The 25993-nt window shown below is 39.7% G+C and overlaps 1 protein-coding gene across 2 annotated transcripts in view; it reads right to left on the reverse strand.

Moving 5' to 3' along the window:
- Sidt1 (SID1 transmembrane family member 1) overlaps positions 1–25993 on the reverse strand; it is an 83749-nt gene that overhangs the window by 8553 nt on the left and 49203 nt on the right. For both annotated transcript variants that reach the window (XM_046425163.2, XM_058572866.1), the window contains 11 exons: positions 25545–25588; positions 15918–15992; positions 14441–14586; positions 13665–13738; positions 12324–12390; positions 10481–10554; positions 9449–9572; positions 9148–9265; positions 6748–6884; positions 5996–6104; positions 1805–1881 (listed from right to left, as the gene is read on the reverse strand). In XM_046425163.2, coding sequence (XP_046281119.1) covers positions 1805–1881; positions 5996–6104; positions 6748–6884; positions 9148–9265; positions 9449–9572; positions 10481–10554; positions 12324–12390; positions 13665–13738; positions 14441–14586; positions 15918–15992; positions 25545–25588 — 1045 coding nt within the window. The remainder of the gene's footprint in view (positions 1–1804; positions 1882–5995; positions 6105–6747; positions 6885–9147; positions 9266–9448; positions 9573–10480; positions 10555–12323; positions 12391–13664; positions 13739–14440; positions 14587–15917; positions 15993–25544; positions 25589–25993) is intronic.

Here is a 25993-nt window from a genome sequence, read left to right on the forward strand (position 1 = left end):
TGATTAGAATGGCCCAATTCCCAAACTCTGACAACACCAAATGCTGAAAGGGTATGGAATGATAATAACTTTCATTCATTGTTGATGGAAATGTAAAATGATACAGCCATTTTGGAAGACAGTTTGGCAGTTTCTTATAAAACTAAATACATGCTTACCATATGATTCAGCAATTGCTTTCCTTGGTATTTTCCCAAATGAGTTGAAAACTTATGTCCACAACAAAAGCCTGAACACATTTGTTATAGCAGCTTTATTCATAATTACCAAAACTTGGAAGCAACCAAGATGTCTTTCAGTAGGTGAATGAATAAATAAACCTTTAGATAATGGAATATTATTCAGCACTAAAAAGAAACTAGTTATCAAGCCATAGAAAGATATGGAGGAACCTTAAAAATGCATGATACTAAGTGAAAGAAGCCAACTGAAAAGGCCACACATTATGTGATTCCAATAACATGACATTTTGGAAAATGCAAAACTATGGGGACAATAAAAAGATTGGTGGTTAGCAGAGGTTAAGATGGAGGGATTGATGAACAGGCAGAGTACAGAGGACTTTTAGGGCAGTGCCACTGCTGTGTTTGGCATTACAGTTGTCAGTACATGCTATTATTATTTGTTAAAACTCATAGAAAGCACAACATAAGTGAACTCTGTGCGAACTATGGGTAGGGTGAAGATGTGTCAATGTTGGTTCATTGATTGTAACCCATGGACTGTTCTGTTGGGGATGATGACAGAGGGGGAGTATGTGCATATTCAGAAGCAGAGAGGATACAGAAAATCTCTGTACCTTTGCTTAATTTTGCTATGAACCTAAAACTGCTATAAGCACCACTTAATGTAAAACAACAACAAACAAACAAAATATGAATTGCCCTTCCTGGTTCGCAGCTAAAACATACGTAACTCTCAAAATACACATAGGTCCTAATGGGCTTTTTAATTCACCACCTGAATAAACCCTCTACCCTCAATTTCCTCAATTTTTTAGTGCCTGTAGTTCTTACCCAAGCTATAGAGGGCTATAAGATTCCCATGTTCTTTTACGTAAAAATCAGTCTGATTATAAACTATTAGCAGGTATTTGTTGAACTCCTATGTGCCAGGCCCAAATGTATCACTAGATCTGACCAAAGGCTCAGGCAGTAAGCTCAGAGCAGGCAAGTAGCCTTCCCAAGATCATTAGCCAGTGTGCCAAGACAGCTGGCCAGGGCCCTCGTCTCTAGGATGAATATAGAAATGGACAATATGCTAAAAACTATAAGAGAGGACTTCTAAAGTTTATTTCAACCACAATTTTTGCTTATTGTAAAAACCAAACAATGCAGAAATATTTAATGTAAAATGTATTAAACTCCTAATGAATGTGACTGAGTGACTACATGTCCCAGTATGCTTGAGACAACTCTGGTTTTTACCTGCTGTCCTGGTTAATAGATTAATAGCCTACCTTGTTATTTCACCAGGGTACCTCTTTAGGTGATTATTTATAGGGATATTCTCTCTTGATCCTCTTCCACAACAATTAACACTACTTAAAGTTTGAATTTATTAATTTTCTTTCCCATAGATTAGCAAACACTTCATTTACAAAAATGGGACCATCCTAGCTTGTCTTTTATGAAAAGGAGTAAACAACATGCTTCCTCCACTAACTGGATCCCAGCCACTCTGAGCCATCTGGCCCTTTGGATTTTTGAAGCTTTGAGTGACTGCCCCAAGCCTGTCCCTCCTGCTGTTCCCCCCCCCCCCACTTTTGGGGAGAAGTCCAAGGAACAAGGGAGCATGCACGTACCATGTACAGTGGCCGGCTACACTGATGGATACAGTCTGTGTATATCACCATGACTGCCCGCCGGAAAATTCCCAAATCTGCTGATGATATAATCACACCATGATAGTCAGAGAAAACACAAACACTGGGAAACAGTTGAAGCTTTAGGGGCTGGAATGGTATAGTCTTCATTTATGAAAATGTACTAGAATGCTTTGCACCTAATAGGTGAGCAATCAACGTTTGCTTTAAAAGTTGGTGTTGTCATGGGGGGAATGCCATATCCATGCATCATAACCCAGAACAGCAAGCAAGATGGACATGAATAACAGGCACCTGCAAACGACATGAGTGGCTTGGTGTCCCTTATTCTATTTCCCTGAGCTGGATTCCATTTATTTACAGTTTGCTCTGCAGGTATTTCTTTCACTGCAGAGATGTCATGGGTCCCCTCAAATCAACCTTAAAATATTCCACTTTCCTTAGATAATGGGAAATCTTAGCTTGTGAAGGTTCCATCTCTATTTCTCAGTGTATGAGTTAGTAAGAACTGAACCAAGGGATCCTGGGCTGTACTGTGTTCAGAAAGCCTATCTGTATTGAAGCAATAGTCAAAAGACCCAAAAGAATGTAAGTTAAGTTGAGAAGAAAAAGACAGGGAAGTTTTTTAAAAAATGCAATCTATCAAAGGAAGATATGAAATGTAGTAAGTGTGTGTGTTATAATTGCTATTGAATAGGGTCAAGGTCAAAGGTGGGGCTATCTTTATGTAAGTCTGCCCACATTATAGACATCAAATGCAACACTGGATCTGTGTAGAATAATAATTTTAGTTCCCAGTTCTGTTGAGAATACTATTTTATGCCTATAATCCCAGCTATTTGGGATTGGGAGGCAGGGGGATTGCAAGTTCAAGACCAGCCTGGACAACATAGTGAGACCCCATTAGAAAACAAAGCAAAAAATATCTAGAGGAGAATGAGAATGCTACCCCTTGTTAAGGATACCCCATACACTGAGTTTAACCAGGAGTGAGGGGTCTACCTATGTGACAACCCAGAAGAGGTTGGGTTGGAATTCAGCCTCGGCTCTGAGCCTCCCTCCACTCCACCACAACAATCTTGCCCGACCTGTCCACAGAGCAGAGCTGACAGCCTGATGGGCTTCTTTAATAAGGAAACAATCGAGAACATTGGGAAGGATGGCAGGACATTACCTGTGTCAGACACATCTGAATCAGTGGGAGGCAGAGAAGAAAAGAGAGAAAGAAATTATTTGTAAGAAGGAAACCAAACAGGTAGACTACTGGTCATTTTATTATTTTCTCAAAATGATGACTATAACTTTATTTTCTAATTATAAAGTAACATTTGCTCATCAGAAAGAACACAGAATCTTTCTGCCTATCTCAAACAATCAGAAATTTACTCTTCAAGGAATGAATCAAGACTTTTCTCTCTTCCTATTTCCTTTTGTGCATGAATTACAATTTATACTCCATCCTCTCTCATGAACAATTCCTGAAGTCCTTTTCTAGAGCTCTGGGACTAAGGGACATGGTTGTGATCAGGTAGCTCTATGACTTTCTGTTCTATTTTTGAAATGTTCTGTTTCATCTCTGCTGTCTTTCCTATGTCTATGCTTATTTTCTTGAGTGACCTCAGGCACACTCCTATTTAAAAAGCAATGGTAGCGTGGGAAATGGATAGAGAGGTCAGAGTGGGTTCAACCACTGTCCACTAATCACCTCTGACTTTTGAACTAACTGTAAACATATTCATTGTCACCAGGAAATAGCAAGCTTTCCTTCTGACTCTGGTAAATCTATAACTGCCTGGGAAAGACTCCCTGGGCATAGAACTTGAAAATACTTAGTTCAACTCTATGCCAGCCATTGTCCTGTTGCCATTTGTCTCTTTGTCCTGTGCCTCCCTGGGGAGGCTGTATGACTACAGTGGGTTCACTCTCTGTCTTTGGATGAAGAAAATGGGGAGCACTGGCAAGACACAAGGGACAGAGGAAGGAGAAAGAGCTCAGAGAGGTTATTTCCCTGCAGTCCTCCGAGAGAGGGGAGACCATGTCTGTCACTAGAGGTCACTGTTCCTTTCAGAGTGACTTCCTCTCTATGACACATTTTGGTAGCCATTTCCTACCTTCCTTTGGGGTTTATGGATGGTAAAGGCCCAATGCCAGTGAGCCTTTCCATTCTCCTCTACTCCACCCATGTCTTGTGACTAGTCCCTTTGTGAATAAATTGTCACCAATTTTTGTGTGTGACATCATTTTCCTGTCAGGACTCTCATAAATTATTGCATGGTCATAGCATAACATTGTTTAAAAGGTAAATGAATTTAATATTGTGTTACCATTGGTCCCATTGGGACCATTAGGAATAAATGAATTTAATATTGTGTTACCATTGGTCCTATTGGGACCATTAGGATAGCATGACCATGGCGGTAGTCATTACCATTACCTATGTCTGTTTTCAAGTTGTTGTTTTGTTTCCTTAACTCTAGAAGAAACCAGAATGACAACATTCTAATTTGTTTTCCTTATCAAAGTCTGGTTTACGTGACTTCATTCACCTTTGTGCTGGAAGATGGGGCATGACCAGAGCAACTTATCAAATGTTCTATACCACTGGCTAGTGCCACTGGGGTATTTGAAGGTACACTGGCTATGTTAATGCTAAGGGTAGGTCAACTTACCATGCCCAAAGAAAATTAAACTGTGAGCATGAGAATGTATCTTATTTGATCTTCTGGACTTCAGGCCATTTGTTTATATTGAATTGCTCTTAGACCTGGGCCAAAGGGGTCCTTTATTTTAGAGGACATTCATTCCCCCATGAGTGAGAAGTCTGCAGGGTAAGGGGACTAACCCTTCCTTTTCTGGATCTCATTCTCAATTCCTGGAACTAAAAATTTCCTTCTTGGATAACCATGGTGCTCTCAGGATCTGCAGAGCTCCCTCCTTTGGTTTATATTCCCTGAGGGCAGATGACACCATTAGTGTACAACTCTGTCCAAGGAAGGCAAGCAGAGCCATTTGTGGGGAATGTGGATGGACACTGGATATTGGACAAGGATGTCTTTATGCAGATCTGAGAAACCCCTAAAAACAGAGAATAGAGAACAGAGCCAGAGGTAGGAAGAATAGCTATGTTCTATAGTTGTTCTTTTGAGGGTCCCAAAATTCTAAATCTGAACCTGGACCTTCTAGGTTGTAATGAAGATAAATTTACCAGTTTGTTATTTTCTTTCTTTCTTTTTAAAATTATTATTATTATTATTATTATTATTATTATTATTATTATTATTATTTTGGTGCTGGGGATCAAACCCAGGGCCTTTTATATGCTAAACACATGCTCTACCACTGAGCTATATTCCCAGTCCTTCCTTCTCTCCCTCCCTTCCTCCCTTCCTTCTTTTTCATACTTAATAACTTTGAGCCTGTTTTATAAATTTGACATTTTCACATATATGTAAGTTTGCATTCTTCCCCTGGGCTCTGTGAATATCAGGGGCAGGCCTAAGCTTGTATGTAATGATCTGTCTTTAAATATACAAAATAATATTTAAATTTGACTTCATGCACCTTAAAATGATTTTTTTTAATGTAAATGCTCTAAAACAACTTAAACTTCCTCCAGTGTATGACAACTGAACAGCAGATCACAAGCATGCAGAACCCTCAGTGCTCCCTGATCAGTTCACACTGTCCTTGGAAGTTAAGCAGGTACCTACAATTGACAAACTTGTCTCAAAAAGTTCTTGCTCTAGAGCCTGGAAATGCTATCTAATCTATTCTTGACAACCATTTCGCATAGTTAGAGGAATGCTCCTTTTTGAAAACTGCAAATGGAAAAATGTTCCTCTAGGTGGGACTAGTGGTATGACGAACATACCATTCTTCAAATGTACTTTCAAAGTTGAGCGAATTATATGGTGTTTGCAACTAGGAGCTGGAGGTATGTCTAGGCTCTGAGGTGCAGTAGGTTTAGTTTCTTAGCTGAAAACAAAACTAGTGATAACAGCTAATTCAATCCTATAAGGGAGAGGAATCTCTTGGAGAGAAACACAGCACAGACTTCAGAGCATGCAGTCATGGTGACCTGTTGTATCAGTTAGGGTGAGTGAGGGCAATATCCTGCTTTTTTAGGGGAAGTCAATTCAGGTGTTCACTATAGAAAAATAGGTGACTCACCTATCTTGAAACGACCCATGTAGTAGATCTGGGTACTGAGGGCCAGAGAAGCCAGAATATGGATTGCAGACAAGATGACCCAGAACCACACATCATTTTTTCCAAACACCTAGGAATAAAAATGGAGGTTACCTTGATCTACAGCCTTCTGGGGACTCATTAAATAAAACCATTCTCTTAGGCATACTTAAGGAGTCAAAAACTGAGCTGTGTGTGTGTTTTGTTTTCTCCCCCTTCTTGGAACTCACAGGGATCTTTCTGCACAATGGACAGGAAAAAGAGTCTATCTGGCCAAATGGAAATGGAAAAGAAAAAGAAAGGGGGGGAAGGCAGCAGAATGGCCACAATAATGGGGCCATAGGTCTAATGTAGGGGCTAACGCTCTTCAAATAAATGAAGACCATCAACACTGTGGTCCAGGCACATTCAGAAAGTAGGTTCTGTTTTTTTCAGGTTGGTCTCTCCAAAATCAGCTGGGATGTTTCTATTCCAATCTCAGATGAGTCAGGTCTCAGCTTAATATTAAAACTATCCAGGGGTAATTTTACAGGAGCATGTCACATTGTTAGAAATAACCAGCTGCATAAGTAAGAGTGCCTTGAGTGGACCCAGGATGAGAGTGAACCAAAGATTACTGTAAATCCAAACCTGTGCACTTGAGGTCCAACAAACAAACAAACAATACAAAAAGCCCCTCAAGAGAGCACTTTTTGAGAGCCAGATAGAAGGCACATATATAGAAAGGAACGTACCACTCCAAGGACAGTGATCATGATGACCACGGCAAAGGAGGCATAGGCAGAGTAGGCGCTGGCATTGATGTCCGGGTGGCGGGTCTGATAGAGCTTCAGCATGCAGAGGCCAGCGATCATGTACATGAAGGAGGTGTCTGATGACCCAGAGGAGGAGAGGAGACAAGAGGTTTAGTGGGTGACAGACAGATGACACACTCCTGTGTTTCCTACATACTCTGAGTACCCCCTCACTCAGTGCATTGTAGTATTTGCTGCCTTCAGATGTGTGTAGACCTGCAGCAGTCAGCCTCTCTTGCTGCACTCTCTAGGCAGACCCAATGTGCTCCATTCCTAACCCTTCTCCAAGGCCATGCTTGGCTCTTAAAAGAAAAACACATAATAGGATAACAATCAACTATCCCCACTTGCACAGTGTTTGCTTTTTAAAGGCTGATGTTCAAGAGTGATAGCAAAAGAATCCCTAATGGTGACAGTTTAGGCAGTGTGATGGTAAGATGAATGTCAGGTGGGTGTAGGAGGTTGCTCTCAGCACCCTGAAATATAACCTCATTGATTACTCTGTGTGTGTGTGTGTGTGTGTGTGTGTGTGTGTGTGGTTTTATAGCCTAGTGATGGAAAATAGCTAGTCATTAAATGTAGCTTAGCTGAATTAGAACTGGGAAATGGGAAAATGCAAAGCAGAATGACAATGCAGGGCCCTATATTACTCAAAACTTTGCAAATAAATTAAATGTCTGATAATAACAAAAGTTAATGGTGGTGTGGGGGAAATGGAAACTCACACAGCTAGTGGAAATACAAATTAATACTCTGGAGAGAAATTTGTTAATTTTTGGCAAAATAAAAGATGCATATACAGGTGACTCACAAAATTCTAGGTCTCCCCGGAAACCTCTCTTACATCTGCACAAGGAGACATTTATAAGGATGTTCATTGTATGTAATAGCAAAATATCGGCATCTAAATGTTGTTCAATGGAGGAGTTAATGTGATATCTTTTATAATAGAATATGGTAATCCTTAAAAATGAATGAATTCCATGTTCTTGATTTGGTTTTGAAAAATCCTGAAAACACTGTTGAATGAATAAAGAAGGTAGAAAAACGATGTGATAAATTAACATTAATTTACTACATACGAACGTAATAAAATATAAAAATAAACTGGAAGGATAAATATCAAATTAATCTTAGTTGTTCCTCCAGGGAAAATATTGAAAAATGAATTTAGTTCAATTTTATCATGACACTTTGTTTCTTAAAATGTAAGTCTAAGGTAAATACTTGAAAGTGTTGACTTTTTTCATTCAGAGTGGTGAATGATATTGTTCTCTGTAGTTATTTCTACTAAAAAGGCTTTCTAATTTAAAATATTTAAATATAACAGAATTATGGTGGTGTTCTAACAGCAGGAGGCCAGAGAAGAAATATAAAAATGACTATTTTAAATATCCTTACCCTGGAGTGTGGAGGACATTGCTAATTGGTTACCAGCTCAACTCCTCCCTTCCTCCTCTTGTAACAGCCTCAATACTGACTCAGTTTTTAGCCCTTTCAATTTAGAAATAAACATGCTTCCAGCCCCTTGGCTTCAGGAAAGCTAATCCTGCCCTTGGTTCCAGGGATGGGTCTGATTAGTCTAAGGAAATCCCAACTCCTTTGCTGACTGGTGTAGCAACCCAGGCCTGAGCTAACCAGGATTTAGGGAATAATTCAGGAATGGGCTCTTGAGGTGTAAGAGAACATTCTCTGGGGGTTTCTTGAAGTTTCCTTGTTCTTCAATGATGGCTCCTAGAAGTCAGCTTGAAAGCCCCTCTGGACTTGGGGAATGGTGATGTGAAACCAGCACCTGCTCTAACTACTTTTGCCACCATGAGTGAAGTTAATCACGGTATAAAACCAACATATTGGCTGGGTACAACCAAAGGGATTCCATAGAAAAATGGAAACATAGTCAACAGATTCGTCAACCATAAACCCTTTCTATCTTTGTACTTTGAATGTGCTATTAGATGTCCTTATTACTCAACCCAATCTGAACTGGGTTTTCTATTATTTTTACTCCAGAGCAGTTTAACTGCTAAATTACACCAAGTTATTCCAGAAGTCTGTTGATGGATTCTCCATGACTTGCTGCCTAATGCTTAGCCCATTGTCTTCCTTTAGATCTCTCCATGGGATTATCATTCAGCATCAAGTGTTTTCTAGTCTAAAACATGGTGTAAAGGAAAAGTGGTAAAATGTGGAAATAACACTTTGTGTTAGGTGCTCTCAGATCACTTCACCTCACACAAAATGACTTTTAATTCCTGCAAGTTGAGTTGAGCATTTTTGGAAACGTCCCAGAATAAGACTCCTAGAACTCAAATCTTTGTAGTTGTCATAAATTCTAATTACCAAACTGGAAATTGGAGTAATTAGGACAGACATGGTAACAAGCACTAAGCACTCCTTCCATCATCAGTGCAATGCCCATAGCGTAGAAGAGACCAAAGTGTTTGGGAATCCCGTACTCCTGAAAAAAGAAAAAGGTAGGTCAAAAGGAGGACACTGGTTAGTGATGTGCCCCAGAATGTGAAAGCCTAGGCTTTTGGCCTCAAGCAGCTCATCAAGCCAGATGTCCCTCCCCTTTGCAGATCCTGTCTGGAATCATGGTTATTCCCAGCTCCTACCTCTGATTTGCCCACCCTGTCCTCACCATAGCAAAGATGTCCTTGGCTTCCAGGGCTCTTCGATGGAGAATGTCCCGGCGCAAGACTATCAGCAGGAAGAGGAAGCCCAGAAGCACATGGCCCAGGTTACTCAGAATATTGTTGAAGGCACTAAGGGATGAGCGAGAAACCATGAGGGTGAAGGTTATCAAGAGAATTCAGAAAATGAATGAATGCACAAATGAGTGAGTGAGCTCGGCATTTTTACCACCAACCTGTCCTTAAGATTTCAGGATTGGAAAGTCATAGAAAATCCTCTTTAACCTAGCTCCTTCATTTTAAGATGCTTATTTAGCTTATGATAATATGTCTGTTCCCTTTCAGGAATGCCCGCTCAGTATCCCTAACACTGGCCCCATCTCTTCTTGTCTCCATGGCACAGCAAAGTATAAGTCCTAGGAAAGAAAGCTGACCCAAGTTTGTAGCAATATTCAAGTTATATAGCATATTCACTAACTGTGAACTTAAGGATAAATGTTGGCCAATCACAGCCAACAGCTTTATATCAGGAAACGAAAGCTGATTTAGCCAACCTCCAGAAAAGTGTTCTTTCCTTGTCATCAAGTTCTAGCTAGAGATCAGCCATGATGGCTGCAGGCCTGGGGTGAGGTCCTCACACACTAACAGCTGAGGGAGCTTCAGCAAGTCCCTACCTGGCTATGCCTAAGCATCTTCATCTAAAAAATGCTGGCAATGAGCATCTATCTCGTGAGTTTTTGGATAGACTGAATGAGACCACAGGCTGCCAGCTCACGTCCATGAGCTCATGCCATGACAACTAAGGACCCAACCTTTTCAAAAACACTGATGCCTGCTTCTCAGCAGGTGATTTTAGGAATGTGGCCGGAGGGCTCTCAGGAATGAGAAGCATACATGCTGTTAACCACTGGGTTTAGTTCCTCTTTACCCTAATTGGAGTAGTTTTCCACAGTTGCTTTTAATGTTTTTGAAAACTGAAACCACATTAGACAGAAAGGAACCTCTACATGCCTCATGAGCAACCAGAGGACTGGGTTTACCTCAGGACGCCCAAGGGGTGAGCACAGAGGAAGTTGTAGTAGCAGATGTCCTGGTTGCCAGTGACATTTACCACCTGTAAAATCAAGTATGAGAAGAGGAAATGTGGTTTTTCTCCATCCTCCGAGCCCCACCTGAAGTCACAAAGAGCAGACGGGGCTCCCAGCCATGTCCTGTCAGTGGCTTACTGTGTATAAGGTGAGCTTTCCTTGTTAGGGTTGGATCATTCTTTACCACTGTTGCATATCACAGGCATGTTTCCCATAAATGTTAGCATTGTGCTTTTTTTTTTTTTTTTTGAATTGGGGGATGAATTCAAACATGCTTTACCACTGAGCCACATCCCAGTTCTTTTTAATTTTTGAGTCAGTGTCTCACTAAGTTGCCTAGGGCGGACTGGGGCTTTAGCTCAGTTGGTGGGGTTCTTGCCTCGCATGCCCAAAGCCCTGGGTTCAATCCCCAGTACCGCCAAAAAAAAAAAAAAAAGTTGCCTAGGGCCTTGCTAATTTTCTGAGGCTATCCTCGAATTTGTAATCCTCCTTCCTCAGCCTCCTGAGTAACTGGGATTATAGGTGTGCCCTTCCAGGTCCAGTACCATTGTGCTTTGAATGCAGACATTCTATGTGCCTCACTAAGTGGCCTCAAGATGGAATTCAGCCAAGTGTAGGTCCTTTGTTATCATAATAAAAGGACTAAGAAAGAATACTATAATTGGCACCTGCTTTCTAGGTCTGCCTTGCTAGGCCCTATTTTCTTTATAAATGCTGGGGAATATGGAGTAGCCCCATTCTCTGGGTGGAAGTGATAACCGCCATTAGCAGGTAGACTTGTGTGCATTCTGCTGTCCATATTTATCGCCATCTATCAAGAACCTACCCAAGCCACAGCACGGCCACAGCTGTGTTTTCTCACAGGGGCCCCAAAGTATGCAGAGAATATTTACATTATAAACAGTGTTTTTTCAAACCTCATAAAGTCCTTGCCCTCATTATGTAACAAGTATGGAATGAACTAAATATTTTTAGACCATTAGCTCTCAAACATGGCTGTACTTTGGAATCAGTAGGGGTTTAAACAACATTGATACCTAGTACCACTGATACCCTGATCTTCCTGGGGCCTAGCCTAGACACTGGGATTTTTAAAAGTATCCCAAGCAATTTTAATGCACAGCAAAGTTTAAGAGCCACTGCAACAGAAATGTCTTCAGCCCTGTGCTGTTCTACAGTGGCTTTCTCATGTGCCTCAAATTCTGGAGAATTCACACTTAAAGTTACCTGGACTCCAAATTAAATTCTCACATGTAAGTGATTTAGACCCTCGGGTTCTGTGAAGAAGCAGTGGGAATTCTCAAGCTGTTTTGACATTGTCTTTATTTGATGTTTAATTTTTTTTGTTTACATTTTACATTTTCTTTTTGTTTTAATATTTTTCTAGCTTCACGAAGCTGTTTTTCATTGTACAAAACCTATTTAACCTCCATGAGAAGGCATGGGTTAAAATAGATATCAGATTTCTTTGTTATGGTTTGAAACTTTACTCCTTATTCCATGATGATCAGAGAGCTCAGACTGGAAAATAACAGAAGCAATTGGTAAATATTATAAGTGAATGAGTGCAAGGTAATAATTTCAAGTTGGTAGACAAAACAATATAAAAAGTCCAAGGTTCCTTTGTGATCAAACAGTTGGGAAAGAGATTGAAACCTGGTAAAAATCAGGCAATGGAGAAGTCCAACTGGAACCCAAATGGAAAAGTAATTCTTGAACTGATTCCAAGTTACACCTTTCTGGTAGGTCACAGTGAAGACTTTCCTGAGATTCTGGGGCTAGAGGCAGCACTTACTGTCTGGTAGGTGATGACCAACTGGATCACAGGCAGTGCATAAAACACAGCGATGGTGATGATGTTCCTAAGCAGGCAGAAAGAACCGCAGACAGACATTTCCAAGTTAAGAACAGAATCTTTGTTCAGTTTAAAAAAAAAAACAAAAAAAAAAACTCTATAACTTGCAAAAACACCTAGAAGCTGATATGTGGCTCCTGTTTCTCTAGTTTTTCTCTTCTCTTCTTTTCCATTTGGTACACAATATCTTGACTAAAGGGGAGGTCTGTTTATCATTAGCTTGTGAAAATATTAACTTAAATGATATATTTAAAGGCTAATGATTGGCATCTAACAAATATTAGTCTTTTCCCTTTCCTCTTTATACAACCATTTGCAAAAGAGTATAAAATTTGCTTCTGGTTCAACTGCATAAGAAAGCCTAAATTTTTAGGATGCTGTTATGGTTTAGATATGAGGTGTCCCCCAAAAGCTCATGTGCAAGACAATGCAAGAAAATTTAGAGGTGAAATGATTGGGTTATGAAAGCTTTAAGATAATCAGTGCATTAATTCTCTGATAGGGATTAACTGGATGGTGACTTTAGGCATGTAGGGTATGGCTGAAGAAGGGGGCTCCTGGGGGAATGCCTTTGGAGTATATATTTTGTGAGCTGAGCTTAGTTTCTCTCTCTGCTTCCTGGTGGCCGTGTCCTGAACTATTCTCCTCCACCAAACTCTTCTGCCATGATGTTCTGCCTCACCTCAGGCACAGAGTAATGGAGTTGGCTATCTTTGAACAGAGACTTCTAAAATTATAAGCCCCAAGTAAACTTTTTCTCCTCTAAAATTGTTCTTGTCAGGTCTTTTTGTCACAGCAGTGAAATAGCTGAAAATGGATGCCATTAGATTAAAAGTGATCAGAGTGCAAGTAATGGACTAGTGACTGCACGCCAAGGGTGTAGCTCTCTTAGATAACTCTTAGTTCCATAATGATGGTCCCTCTAGGAAATTCTATGTGGCCCCATTGTCCCTGTTTTCTCAGTAATGTCTGTGTTCAAGGACATAGGGCATTCTTCAGTAGAAAAGAATGGGAAGGGTTGCTTCACAAGAGGGCCTGGGCCTTTCTCAGGGGAGGAGGAGCCCTGGCCTGGTTGCTCAGCCTTTTGGCTGGGTGGGAGGCTGCATCCATGGGTATGACCACCACAGGTCTATTTATCATTAGCTGGTGGCATCATTGCCTATCCCTGTGCCTCATTAAACATTAACTTGTGACATAAGGGTTGCGGTTTTTACAAAGAACTTAAATTTAAGGAGTTTGATTTTATTTAGGGAACCATGGTCCTACGGGTCATCCACTTACCAAAAATAAATCTTATATTTTTTGCTGACAATTCTCCGGTCCTTCCTGGACAGATCTGACAGATAAAGGAACATCTGAGATACCAAAGAAAAAGAGAACACAAATCTGTACCTGGATTTCCTTGCATAAAACAGGGAGACAGACAAATTTCAATTAAATCCTTCCCTAAGAATTTAAATTATTCAACAAGACTTTTCTTTTAATTTTGCTTTCCAAGGATACTTCAATAAAAATCCTTATATTTTCTTGAAATATTAAGAACTGGCTGATGGGAACCATGATTAGGTGTCTGGAGGCTTCTTATATGTTGAGTATTGATTTCCCAGCTTTTAGAGCTATACACCACATGGTTGTTGAATTATAAAAGGTTGAAACTGCATGATTATGTTCATATCTTTTACTGGTACAATATGATAAATATATGGCAGAAAGTAATAAACTTTACTCCTGAAAGACGCTATGTGTAGAAACTGGGAACTGTTGCAGGTCCGCCCCTCTAATGGATCTTTCCCTCTGGTTGAATCCCTTCATCCCTTCTTGTCCACAGTTAGCCACCTCAGATCCTGAGAGTGTTTAATGCTCTATCTTTAATTGCTCACATTTTCCCCTCAAAAAAGTGTTAATGAACAACGTATTGCCTTGATTATGTACTTATGTTTTAACTAAACTTTCTAGGAAATTTCATTTTCTTGAAGGAAACCGAGGTACTGGTGAAGTTTATTCTATAGTTGAACTTTCTTGCCCTCTTAAAAAACATGGCCAGACAGAAGAAGTACCTTTGTCCGGATGACGTTTTTGTCACTCTCAATATCTGGCATGGTGTCAAAGTCACTCTCTTCCACGGAGCTGTCTGTGTCTGAATGGCATGGCTGCCCACCATCAGAGGGGGACATCTGCCTTCCAGGGCTGGAGCTCGACTCATCTGAAACAGAAAACTCACTAGCCTTTAAGAGCCAACGACCCCTATGAAGTCCATTTCTCTGCATAAAGCACAGTGCTGACTCATTCTAGAAAGTACCATATTGGTCAAAAATCACTCCTTGCCCATGAGGCATGCTCTTTCCCTCATACCTTCCCAATGGACATTTAGCTTTCTCTTCTATTTTTATATTTAGCTTGTCTATCTTCAGGGCTGAATATGTTTTAGAATATAAAGACATCTGCTCTATTAACAATTTGGATACAAAAATAACACTGTGCTTTTATTGCATGTCTCATATTTTAAAATGTGATAACAAATATATAAACATATATATGCTTATAGTTATGTGTAGCATCTACCATTAAGATGTGTAAACACACACGTACCCAGCAGCTATGTATTTCTCATGGATAAAGTATTTATACACAGAAATCCCCGACATGCCATATCTATGATTATATAAAGAGAACAACATTCTCAGGCAGAAGGATTCTTCTGTTCCCATGAATGTTTCCCAGAACAGATGGGATTTGTGCAGCTTGAGCACATGAGCGGAGCCTACCTTCCGTTTTATTTCTTCTGTCAGATGGCTTAAAAAAAAAATCCTGTTCTTACAGAACTAAAAATAAACAGCCTACACTGAGCCCACATGCTCAAAGTTACAGAATAACAGGGTAGGAACACAGGACTCCCAGTTCCTGGACATGGACATTTTAAGGAGCATCTTTGACAGGCCCATGGGTATCCTAGAAGGGGCAGGGTGCTCAGTGGGCTCCAGCTCACAAGGCAGGAACAGTGATTCTGTTCTTTTGAGGCAGCTTAATTAGTGCTGGGTTTGCCACAGGAATGACTGGGTGGCACTGAGCAGGCTCAGTTGTGAAGGTAGCCAAAATGGAGGGCTGTCAGGCTACCGCCATGGTTCACCTGCCAAGCTGCCTCAGTCTTCCCACTGCCCTTACTCCACTGAAACCTGAGAATGCAATGACTGATCAATTGATGTCAGGCTCACTGTGACACATCTTTCATGCCCTAAACTGGGGCTGAGTATGTAAAAGTCCCTAGTAGGCCTTGGGAGTTGATGGAAAACATTATAGGGAACAGATTCAGGTGTGTCTAGCAGAACCAAGAAATGGAACAAGAGAACTTCAGAAACTTAGAGCTGGAAGGAAGCTTCCAGATTATCTAACCGACTCCTGTTATAAATAAAAGACTATTTCATAGGAGACTGACTTGCCCATGATCATGGTTCTTAGTGGCTGGAATGCCATTTGTATGTTAATCTATGCAGGATCAGGAAACAGTTCCACCAATAGGCTCATCATAGGAAATACCTATTGTCCCATAATTGCTCCTCCCTTCAGGTGTGCTAGCAGCAATGGGATGTGACACCGCCATGTTTCCAGATCCTGTGAAAAAAAATCAAACAGGCAAACATTTTATGTCTAGCTGCTAACACAAAACAATGCAACTCTAAGTAGCTCTAATCCAGATCACAGTATTTTAGATATAATTTTCTTTTTACTCTGAAAGTCACCAAATTGTAGTCCTTAGGCCAAATCTAGCCTACTAGCTGCTTTTATATGGCTCTTAAACCAAGAATGGTTTTTACGTTTTTAAATGTTTGGGGGAAAGATCAAAATAAGAGTAATATTTAATGGCAGATGAAAATTATATGAAATTCGAATTTCAGTATTCAATTCTAAAGTTCTAGTGAAACACAGCTACCCTTGTTTGAATATAAATATGGTTGCTCTTGTGCTACAATGGCTGGTTGAATAGTTGCAACTTAGAGTATATGACCTAGAAAGCTTGACATATTTATTATTTGACTCATTACAAAAAAAAAAAATTGATGACTCCTGCCTTACAGTATTGCAGAAGCATAGTATCCTGGGTCTGGAATCACTGGGAGGAAGGCTACCACCGAACAGAAATACCAGAGATAAACTAGTACTGTTAAGTCATAGTAGTTTGGAGGTTCATTGTTATACCATTTAGCAGTTCCCTAACTATAGTCAGGAAATCCAGGTAAGATGGAAGTTACTGCACTCACTGCAGCAGTAAGTGCTGACAACATGAACTCAGGACATGGAGACTGTGGCAGTGTGTCTATACTTCTACTGGCTGCTGTTTACTGGAAACTTACTGTACTAGAAACTTTTTTAAGTTCTCCCCAAGAATTTAGTCCTTTGACTTTTCTAGTTCTTTGAGGAATAGACTGGAGGCAAAATAGGTGTGTTTGTAGTCAACTGGTTTTGATAGTAAGAGAAAAATAGACTCAGATAATGCTCCTCAAAAGTTTCCAGTGAAATAAAGACTCCTAGAGTCAGGGAGAGTGAACTCATTGCTCTGAGAATCTAGGGATTTTTCTGGAGCCACCCCATCATAAGCACCAGAGAAAAATATTTCCCAGACTTCTTCTTAATGGCTATTAGGCAAGATGCTATCCCTTTAAGTTTATGCCTTTCTGAGAATTAAACCAAACTGAACCGAGAGGATGAGATCTATGAACTAGCAGGCATCCAGGCAGGATCTCGGAATCTGACTTAGTGCCACAATGTTTGCAAGAGCCGCATCACCTATGGAATTTCATGAAAACATATCTTCACTGCCTTCTGAACTCTGCCAGGGATCTGGATAATGTCAGGCTGATGGGGATGTCAACAAATTCCTTTCTGAGAGGTGAAATTGCTGGTGTCACATGACAGATAAAGAGAGTCTGTGAATCAATTAACCAGTTTGTCTATGTCTCTGTCTCTCTTTTTCTCTCTCTCCAGTGCTGGAGATTAAACCCAGGGTCTTGCACATGCTATGCAAATGCTCTACTAGTGAGTAGAACCCCCAGCCCACTGGTCAGCATCTTACATTTCTTCCAGGATATATGTTTTAAGTGAAGAAACTTAGTAGAGAATATTCTAAAATATCCTTACTATAAATACATTTCTGTGTCTTCAATGAAAATTTAATTTATTATAACTTCCAAGAAAGGTACAATGCACAACACATGTAAAAGAACCTAAAGCCTCAAATATTTCCTAGTTGTCAGTCAACTTTCTTCATCCAACTTTCAAATTTCATTTCCTTTGGTGGGTCGTAAAAATATTCAATACCCACTTTGTAGGTTTGATTTTTTTTAACTCTTTGTGTACCCGTTTGTTTCCTCCAGGAAGAAAAATAATTCAATGTTAAGGTTCCACACTTTTAGCTAGGTGATGAGAAACAAATCTAATGTAGTTGGAGACCCGTTTTCCTTTGGTGTCTTAGCTAAGAGCTGGCTGAATTGCAAGGCTTTTTGCTAATGCAAGTGTTCTTGGCAGGCAAGGTTGTTCCCAGAGCTCGCAGAATGTAGACTTTGACCCTTAGAGTGCATGTTCCCTGGCGTTCTTAGTAAGCTTGATATGTTTATTATTTAGAGAAAGAAAGTTCTTGACCTTCCTTGGGCTAACCCATGCATATGCAACACAGCATCAATACCACCAATGCTTTTCACCCAAGTTTGAGGCAAACAAACAAAAGTAGTTTACCTTCAGTCTCTTAAGTATGAGGGAGCAAATCTTTTGAGCACAATAAATGTTAAGTGAAGATGCTCTGTGCAATTTGTCTTCCTTTTTTTGATGGAGGGCAGATTTGGCCATAGTTATAGCACAGAGCTTTGTTGTGCTTCTGCTACTGCTACTATTGACAAGTACCACCACAATTACCACCCCCTAGTACTGCTGTAGCTCCTAATGCTTTTATTGCTATTATTGCTGCTACTACTTCTACTGGATGCTGTTTATTGGAAACTTAATGTACTAGACACTCTTTTAAGTTCTCCCCAAGAATTTAGTCCTTTGACTTTTCAATAACCTATAGATGTAGGTACTCTTATTATCATCATTTTAAAGATGATAAAATGGAGGTACAGAAGGAACAGTTTGCCCGGTCACTTAGACAGAGGATGGTGAGTGCTAAAGTGTTAAAATTTACCTTCCTTTTAATTTAAATTTTTTTAATTGTTGATAGACCTTTATTTATTTATATGTGGTACTAAGTTTCGAACTCAGTGCCACACACGTGCCAGGCAAGTGCGCTACCACTGAGTCACAACCCCAGGCTTTATCTTCTTTTTTTTTGAGGTTCATTTTTATTGTATATATTTAAGATGTTTAACTTATTTTGATAGAAATATGCATAGTGAAATGGTTACTATAGGAAAGCAAATTAACATATCCACCACCTTTCATAGTTACTTCTTTTTTATTGTAAGAGCACCTAAAAACCACCCTCTTAGAAAAAAGTTTTAATATAAGATACAATACTATTAACTAGAGTCCTCCTGTACATTAGACTCATTCGTCCTACATAAATACAAGTCTGCAAGTCTACTCACTGTTTCTATGTCTTATTCAATGTGTTGTCTGTTCTAGATTTCACATATAAGTAAAATCATACAGTGTTTTCTTTGTGTCTAGATTATATAATTTAGCAGAAGATCCTCTTGGTTCATCCACAGAATCATGTAAAAAATGGTAGTATCTCCTTTTAAAAGGTGAATAATATCTCATCGTATATATATATATATATATATATATATATATATATATATATATATATATATATATATCCCAAAACTTAGGCTCTTAATTGAAAAAGTACAGATATTTTCCTTCAAACTATGAATAACTGGCAACAAACATGTTACTTTCACATAGTGTCTGAGAATATGTTTTAAGGAGGCTGTGGTTCCTTTGTATCTCCACTTTAATAAACTCCTATTTTTTAAAAAGTAAGAACAACTTTTGCTGTTTAGATTGGCTGGTGTGTCTTGTCAATGATTCCCTGTAGGGTAAGGCCACAGTGCTCCTTTTTTTTCTGTCTAGTTTATTGCCAGAGTCTAAAGATAAACCCCTGCTGTGGTCTCATGCTTAGATGATGTTGTAGTCTTTTACATTTCCCTCAGTATTTTTATATTAGCCTTTAAAGTTTAAGCTTCCTGTTTTTAACCATTAACCTATATATTTTGTTTAAAAGATAATTTTGAAAAGTTATTACTTGTGCAAATAGTACATAAAGAATGACATGGGAAACCGTTAGACTTTCAGTGTTAGTGGGATATGGAACAAGTGGAAGTGTGCACAGAAAAATGCCTAAGTTCTTCTGTGGTAGGAGGTTGAAATGTTCCTGGGAAGGTTTCAACCTGTTCTGGGATGTGTAATCAAAAAAGAAACAGGGCTGGGTTATATTTGCCTCACATGTGTGAGGCACTGGGCTTGATCCTCAGCACTACATAAAAATAAATAAAGATATTGTGTGTCCATCTACAACTAAAAAATATTTTTAAAAAAGAAAGAAAAGCCAAAAACTAAAATCAAAGCAAGGGAACAAATAAGGATCACCAGTTTTGTCAGGTAACAACTACATTAAAATGAAAAAGTCAGCTGTATAGGTCTTTACAGACTTGGATGAACCACTGATGTCTGTGCTCTGCACTGGCTCCTAATTGAGCACGCTCTGATTTTGGTTTAGTTGCTGGCCCTGTTCACTTGGAGGCAACTGCAATATCATGGCTTCTGTCATGGATAGGAACACCAAGGTTGTTGTGTACAGTACAACTGCCAGATATAAAAATGAGTGACTCTATGGGTTTATCCATGCACAATTTTAAATATGAGATCAACCAAGGTGAATAACAAAATTCTGTTAATTTTCCTTATGTCTAAGGCCTTTTAAGAATGCAAAAAGTCAAAGCATATCCTTCTAAACTTCAAAGTGTAATCATGGTCATATTTATATTTTAAACTGTACAGCATTTAAAAAGCAGAATTAAACACAAGATAACAGTTTACAGGACAGATCAAAATGTTCTGGATGGGAATAGCAGACATAAGATTGTGAATGAACACATCTTAATGAAGACACTTGTTTGGGTATATTTTTTCTCTGAGCATGAGCCTCTTGCCATCTGTCTCCTTTTTATCCTAAATGCCCTATGTGAAAAGAAGAAATTCATTTCCAGTTGGGCATGTTTGGGTCTTTCAGGGACTTCATATTTATAGTTGTCCTGCCCCTTTCTTCTGTGAAGAGTCATGAGATTGGAAACTGAAGAGAGTCAGAAATGATGTGAACTAGCCATCAGGAAATGTTATCTTTATACCAATAGGCTACTACTCCAACTAGTCTCATGTTTTGTTTCAAAAGTTGAAGAAGACTTGAAGAGAACCATTAATCTTTACAGAGAGATATAAAATTAAAACTTCCATAGAGGAAAAAATGGGGGGGGAGTCAAAGAAATTTTGAAAAAGAGTAGAGATCAGGACTAGAATTTGAAACCCATTTCCAGGCAGGCTGATGATGGTTTTGTTCCTTGAGTTCCCCAAACTCAAAATGCTCTTTGTCTTATCCCCATCGGACCCTGCTCTTTGATAAGTAGCTTATGAAATAATGACTCTATTGAAGACACAGTTTGGTCAGTGCCATGGTTTGAATATGGCTTCAGTGTATCCTTCAAGGTTTATGTATTAGAAGTCTGGTCCCCAGTGTGGCAATGTTGAGAGATGGGCCCTTGTGCAAGGTAATTGGATCAGGGGATTAATAAAGTTCTTACAGGACCCTAGTTAGTTCCCAAGAGAGCAAATAAAAGAACAAGCCTGGGCTTCGAATCTCTTCAGGTTCCTGTGTTGTCATGTGACTCCTTTTGCACATGGTCTATCTACTTCCTCTGTCAAGCTGTGGTGCAGCCAAGGGGGCCCTCACCAGGGGCTGAACATATGGGGCTGCTTGATCTTATACTTTCAGCCTCTAAAACCATGAGTTAAATAACCTCTTTTGTTTACAAATTTTTAGCCTCAGATATTCTGTAATAGTGACCCTGTGGAGAGCAGGCTTTGCTCTGCTCTGAGTTGCTCCATGATTACAGAACAACAATTTTCAGGCTGTGCTTAAACTTGAGTTACTCCATGTTGAGTTTAAGTGCTAAGGTGGAATGATTCCATACCTTGTTTGTACAAGTAAACAACCACTATCTGCCTGGCACAACCATGAGACACAAACTGATAAATAAATTAATCACGGCAATAAAAAAATGACCACCTTTGAACTTATGAAAATAATCAGAAGCATATATGGATGCATGGGCATATCAAACTCATATTTGGAGACCCATATGTGAAGAGCCCCCTCAAGAGTGTATATGGCAGCATCCTGATCCCATCACCTGGTCGGTCACTCATCATAAGCCTTGCCCAGGAAAATCGCCACAGTGACAGACCTCTGAATCTCTGTCTTTGGGATTTAACAAATGGCCATTTCTATTGCCCGGGATGATCATGCATGGCCCACTGCAAGCTGACATCTCAAGCTGATATTGTGAAACTGCTGCCCATCTGGACCTTGGCCTAGAATAAGTTCCTGTGTTTTGACAGCTCTGCACCCTGAACAAATTCTTTGGTTCTTAAACTTATCTAACTACCTCTAGTGAGTCTTTGACTCTGCATTCATCTCTCTCTCTGCTTGTGTTCTTGGCTCAGCATCCTGTAACCCTGTGGCTGCCTGAATCCTTTCTTAACTCTTTCTGTGACCTTTTACATATCATTGTGTGAAGTATGATGTGTGACGTGAGTGTTGTGGATATTAGAAATTAAGATTGGAATAGTAGAATTTGTATTTTCCTGGCTTATGACTATCAGGTGACTGTGAGTATTTGGAGAACCGCCACAAGGGGCATAATTTATTGTTATTCATTGTGGAAAGAGACAAACGTGTTTGGTCTACGTTAGTGACACAGCTTGTTCATACAGACAGAAAATGGACTAACAGTTGACCACTGCTTCTTAAATCTACTATCTTGTTGGGCTTGTCATCTCTCTCACTTGAGAAAGTAACCTCCACTTAACATTGCCCCTGTGGTTCATGGCTCAACCATAAGGAGTCCTGCAAGGAAGGCTTCATTCTCTCTCTTCTCCGTTGGCAACTGAGTTTCTATAGAGGCTCTTTAGTAAGTATTTGAAATTTGAGGTTTCTCCACTGATAGAGCCAGTGGAGGAAATGCTTCAAAGCACAGAGCCTTACCCAGTGTCCCTCAGATCAAAAACACAAAGCCCTTTCCTTTATGAAGTGAGGACTCAAGAATCCACTGTCCAGCTATTCCGACCATGACAAAAAAGTCTCTTCCCGGTCGGCTCTTTACCAGCTGTTTCCACCCCACCCAGGTTCCGGAGTCTCATCTTCTTCATTCCATGAAGTATGAAAGAAATCCATTTGCTTGTTTAGTAGAGTTGGAGCCAACATTTTGTATTTTTCAAATAAAACTTAGTTAAACTACAAATTCAGAGTAGCCAGCAGATTTTCGGATGCAGCCCTTCTATCATTACCTAACAAGACAGAGCCACTGCCATTTGGCAGCTTATATAGCACCTGGCTGCATTTCCTTCGCCTCAATCAAACCTAGGGCGGAAGCATTATACTAAAGTTCTCTTGATGTTTAGCTCCACGGAGGTGTGGGATGCCTGTGAGTCTTGAATCTCTGTGTGATACCATCCCAGTTCCCCTTTCAGAAGCTCTCCTAGCATTTTCTCTGGCCTCCAGCCCTCAGAACATTTCCTGTAGCTCTGAGCTGCAGAGAACTTCTGTGCCCTATGTCACACTGATCCTGACCTCAGGAGAGAAAGACATTTCTGTTTCCTTGTGCTTCTCCAAAGGTCCCTCCCACGGCTGTCTCACATTAACTTTCTGATCTTCCTGACTTGCCTTTGACTCTCTCTCCTGGCTGACTTCTCAAGCTCTGACCCAGTCACTGGCTCTTCCCTCCAGAAGAGCTTGTCTTTTCCTGCTCTTGATTTAAACAAATTGGTCTTGGCTTGCAAGTGGTCATGGGACACTGGAGGTGGTGCCAATTTTCCAAAAGCTTCCCTATATTACAAAGGCTCCTATTCTCTATGCCTCAAGCTGGCATTTCATCCAAGCATTCTCACCTGTGCCTGGCAGCAGATGTGTTAGGTTAGGGATTCTCAAGCAGGAGAAGGGGGTCACTGTTGTCTCAAGAGAATATTTGGTAGGATCTGGAGACATTTTCAGTTGTAAAAAGGAGGAAATGTACTCTGGAATCTAACAGGAAGGCTGAAGGATGCTGTTAAACATCCTACCATGTATAGAAGAACCCCAATGACAAAGGCTTATCTGGCTCATCATGTCAATGATGTTGATTTTGAAAAACCCTAGTCTTAGAGGATCTCCTTCTAATTCTAAAAGTGAGTCTGCATGATGTGTACGTAGACCTTTTCCTTGCAGTGACTAGTTTAACAGTATGTTTCCCTGAAGACCAGTGAAACATGAGAAAGTTGCTGGGGAGGGACTTCGGAAAAATGCCCTCCCTCTTCAGTTGGCAGGTAGGGGTGTGAGCCTAGACGCTTCTTCCCCACCAGTCCTTGGAGCCAAACAGAGTTGAGGGAATGACAGGGAAGTGGACCAAAGCCACTGGACTCCTTCAATCCTGAACCCCATGGCTCTGCTCACCTTCCAGGTAAAGGAACCTCAAATTGTTTTAGTGTGTTTGAGGCATTATTTTGTTGTGGTTACAGTTTTTGTTCTTTGCAGTCAGGTAGATCTTAATGATGTAGCTTCATTATTTTTGGTCACTCATTTATTTCTGCTTGTCCTCTGAAGGTTGTCTGTACCTCTTAGCTAATTTTTAGAGCCTTCTTGATCTTGGACAATGATCTGGTTCAAATATCAACACTGCTTATTTATGCTTTATTGTTCAAGAAACTGGAACATGAATTCCTTTAATTATTATCACAATGAAAAAACAAAAAAAAAAAAACGGCACTTGTACAATAAAAAATGCCATCCATTCCCAATGAAATCCATCCAACTGGACTTAGTCCCAAGTTTGATTAGACCTAAACTAATAGCAAAACCTATCATTATAAGAAAAAGATAAGATTCAGAGGAAGATAAATTTACTGAAACATTTTGTAAATAAAAGAGAAAACAGCACTTGGCATTTAGAGCTATGAGAGTAGGTCTTCTTCTGCACAGTCTTTTATATTGGCAGTTGTTCAGTAAAACAAAGTGCCTGCAAGGCTGGAAAAATAGACATGCTGACTTTAAGGAAGATGAAGATTAAAAAGAAAAGCAAGCCTTCCAGCAGAGGGAGAAATGGTCCTGCTGGGTGGTTGCAGGGCGAATTTGTATCTTTCTAAGATTCCTGTGGACTCATTAAGTGGGGCAGATACAGAACAAAACATCTACTATCTGTGACTTAAAAGTTCGCTTCCCACTTCATCATCTCTTCTTTCAGATTCTTACTCAGTACCAAATACTTTATCAGCACTGAGTAACTTATCCTGATTTAGGCTTTTCAAAAATGAATACTTTTAAACTTTTTAAACTTTTGATAAGATGATCAGGCAACTGAATTCCTTTGTTCAAATTCTTAGATTGGAGGAAAGGGCAGATAATGATGGTTCCATATTTAATCACTCTGGATTACCCCCACTTATCATATTCCTTATTATACTTGACTAATCTCAAACATTTTGGTTTTCTAGAAACCTAGTAAACAAACAAAAAAGCTTCTACCTCAATCTAGGAAATGTAAACTCTTTATTAGAGTTGACACAATAAATTCTTACTGTTGTTCCCAAATCAGTTTTGGGACAAGATAGATATGAACAATTATTTCTAGGAAAAGAAGAAATGCTTTTAAAAGATGAGGGCTGACAGAAGGTCTCTGAATACAAGTGACCCTCCAAGTTAAGGTTTTTAGTGTGAGCTCCATGTCTCAATAATTATCAGCTACAAAATCAATTCTCACTGGCTCTGCTTCTGCAGAAAGACTAAAGATTAGACTATGTGGGATAGGAATCAAGGGAGGGTTTGTAAATTACAAAAGGCAGAGAGTCTAACATAGCACAAAAAGGATGTTATCACGCTATTCAACATCATTCTGAATTAAAACTAGGGATTTTTTTTCTTACCATCATTGGAACCAAAGCTTCCATCAATGGATTTTCTCTGAAACCTGCAAACAAGCACATATATGCTTCTAAGACAGTGAAAACTTCAGCATTTTACATTTGTTTGCCACGCAATCTATTGCAGATTTGTCTGATAGGATCTCTTTAAAATAGGTCTTTGGGGGCTGGGGTTATAGTTCAGTGGTAGAGTGCTTGCCTAGCACGTGTGAAGCACTGGGTTTGATTCTCAGTACCATGTATAAATAAAATAAAAGTACATTAACAACTAAAAAACATTTTTTAAAAAATGGACCTTTGGATATAGGGAAATTGGAACCCTGATACATCACCAATAGGAATGTAAAATGGTACTGTAACTTTGGAAAACAATTTCACATCTCTTGAGAAGTTAGAGTTACCATATGAACCAGCGATTCCATTCCCAGGTACATGTACCATTCATTTAATAG

This window comes from Marmota monax, unplaced genomic scaffold, assembly GCF_021218885.2.
Source record: "Marmota monax isolate L192 unplaced genomic scaffold, Marmota_monax_Labrador192_F-V1.1 WCK01_AAM20220418_F8-fsc00119, whole genome shotgun sequence".
Classification (NCBI taxonomy): domain Eukaryota; kingdom Metazoa; phylum Chordata; class Mammalia; order Rodentia; family Sciuridae; genus Marmota; species Marmota monax.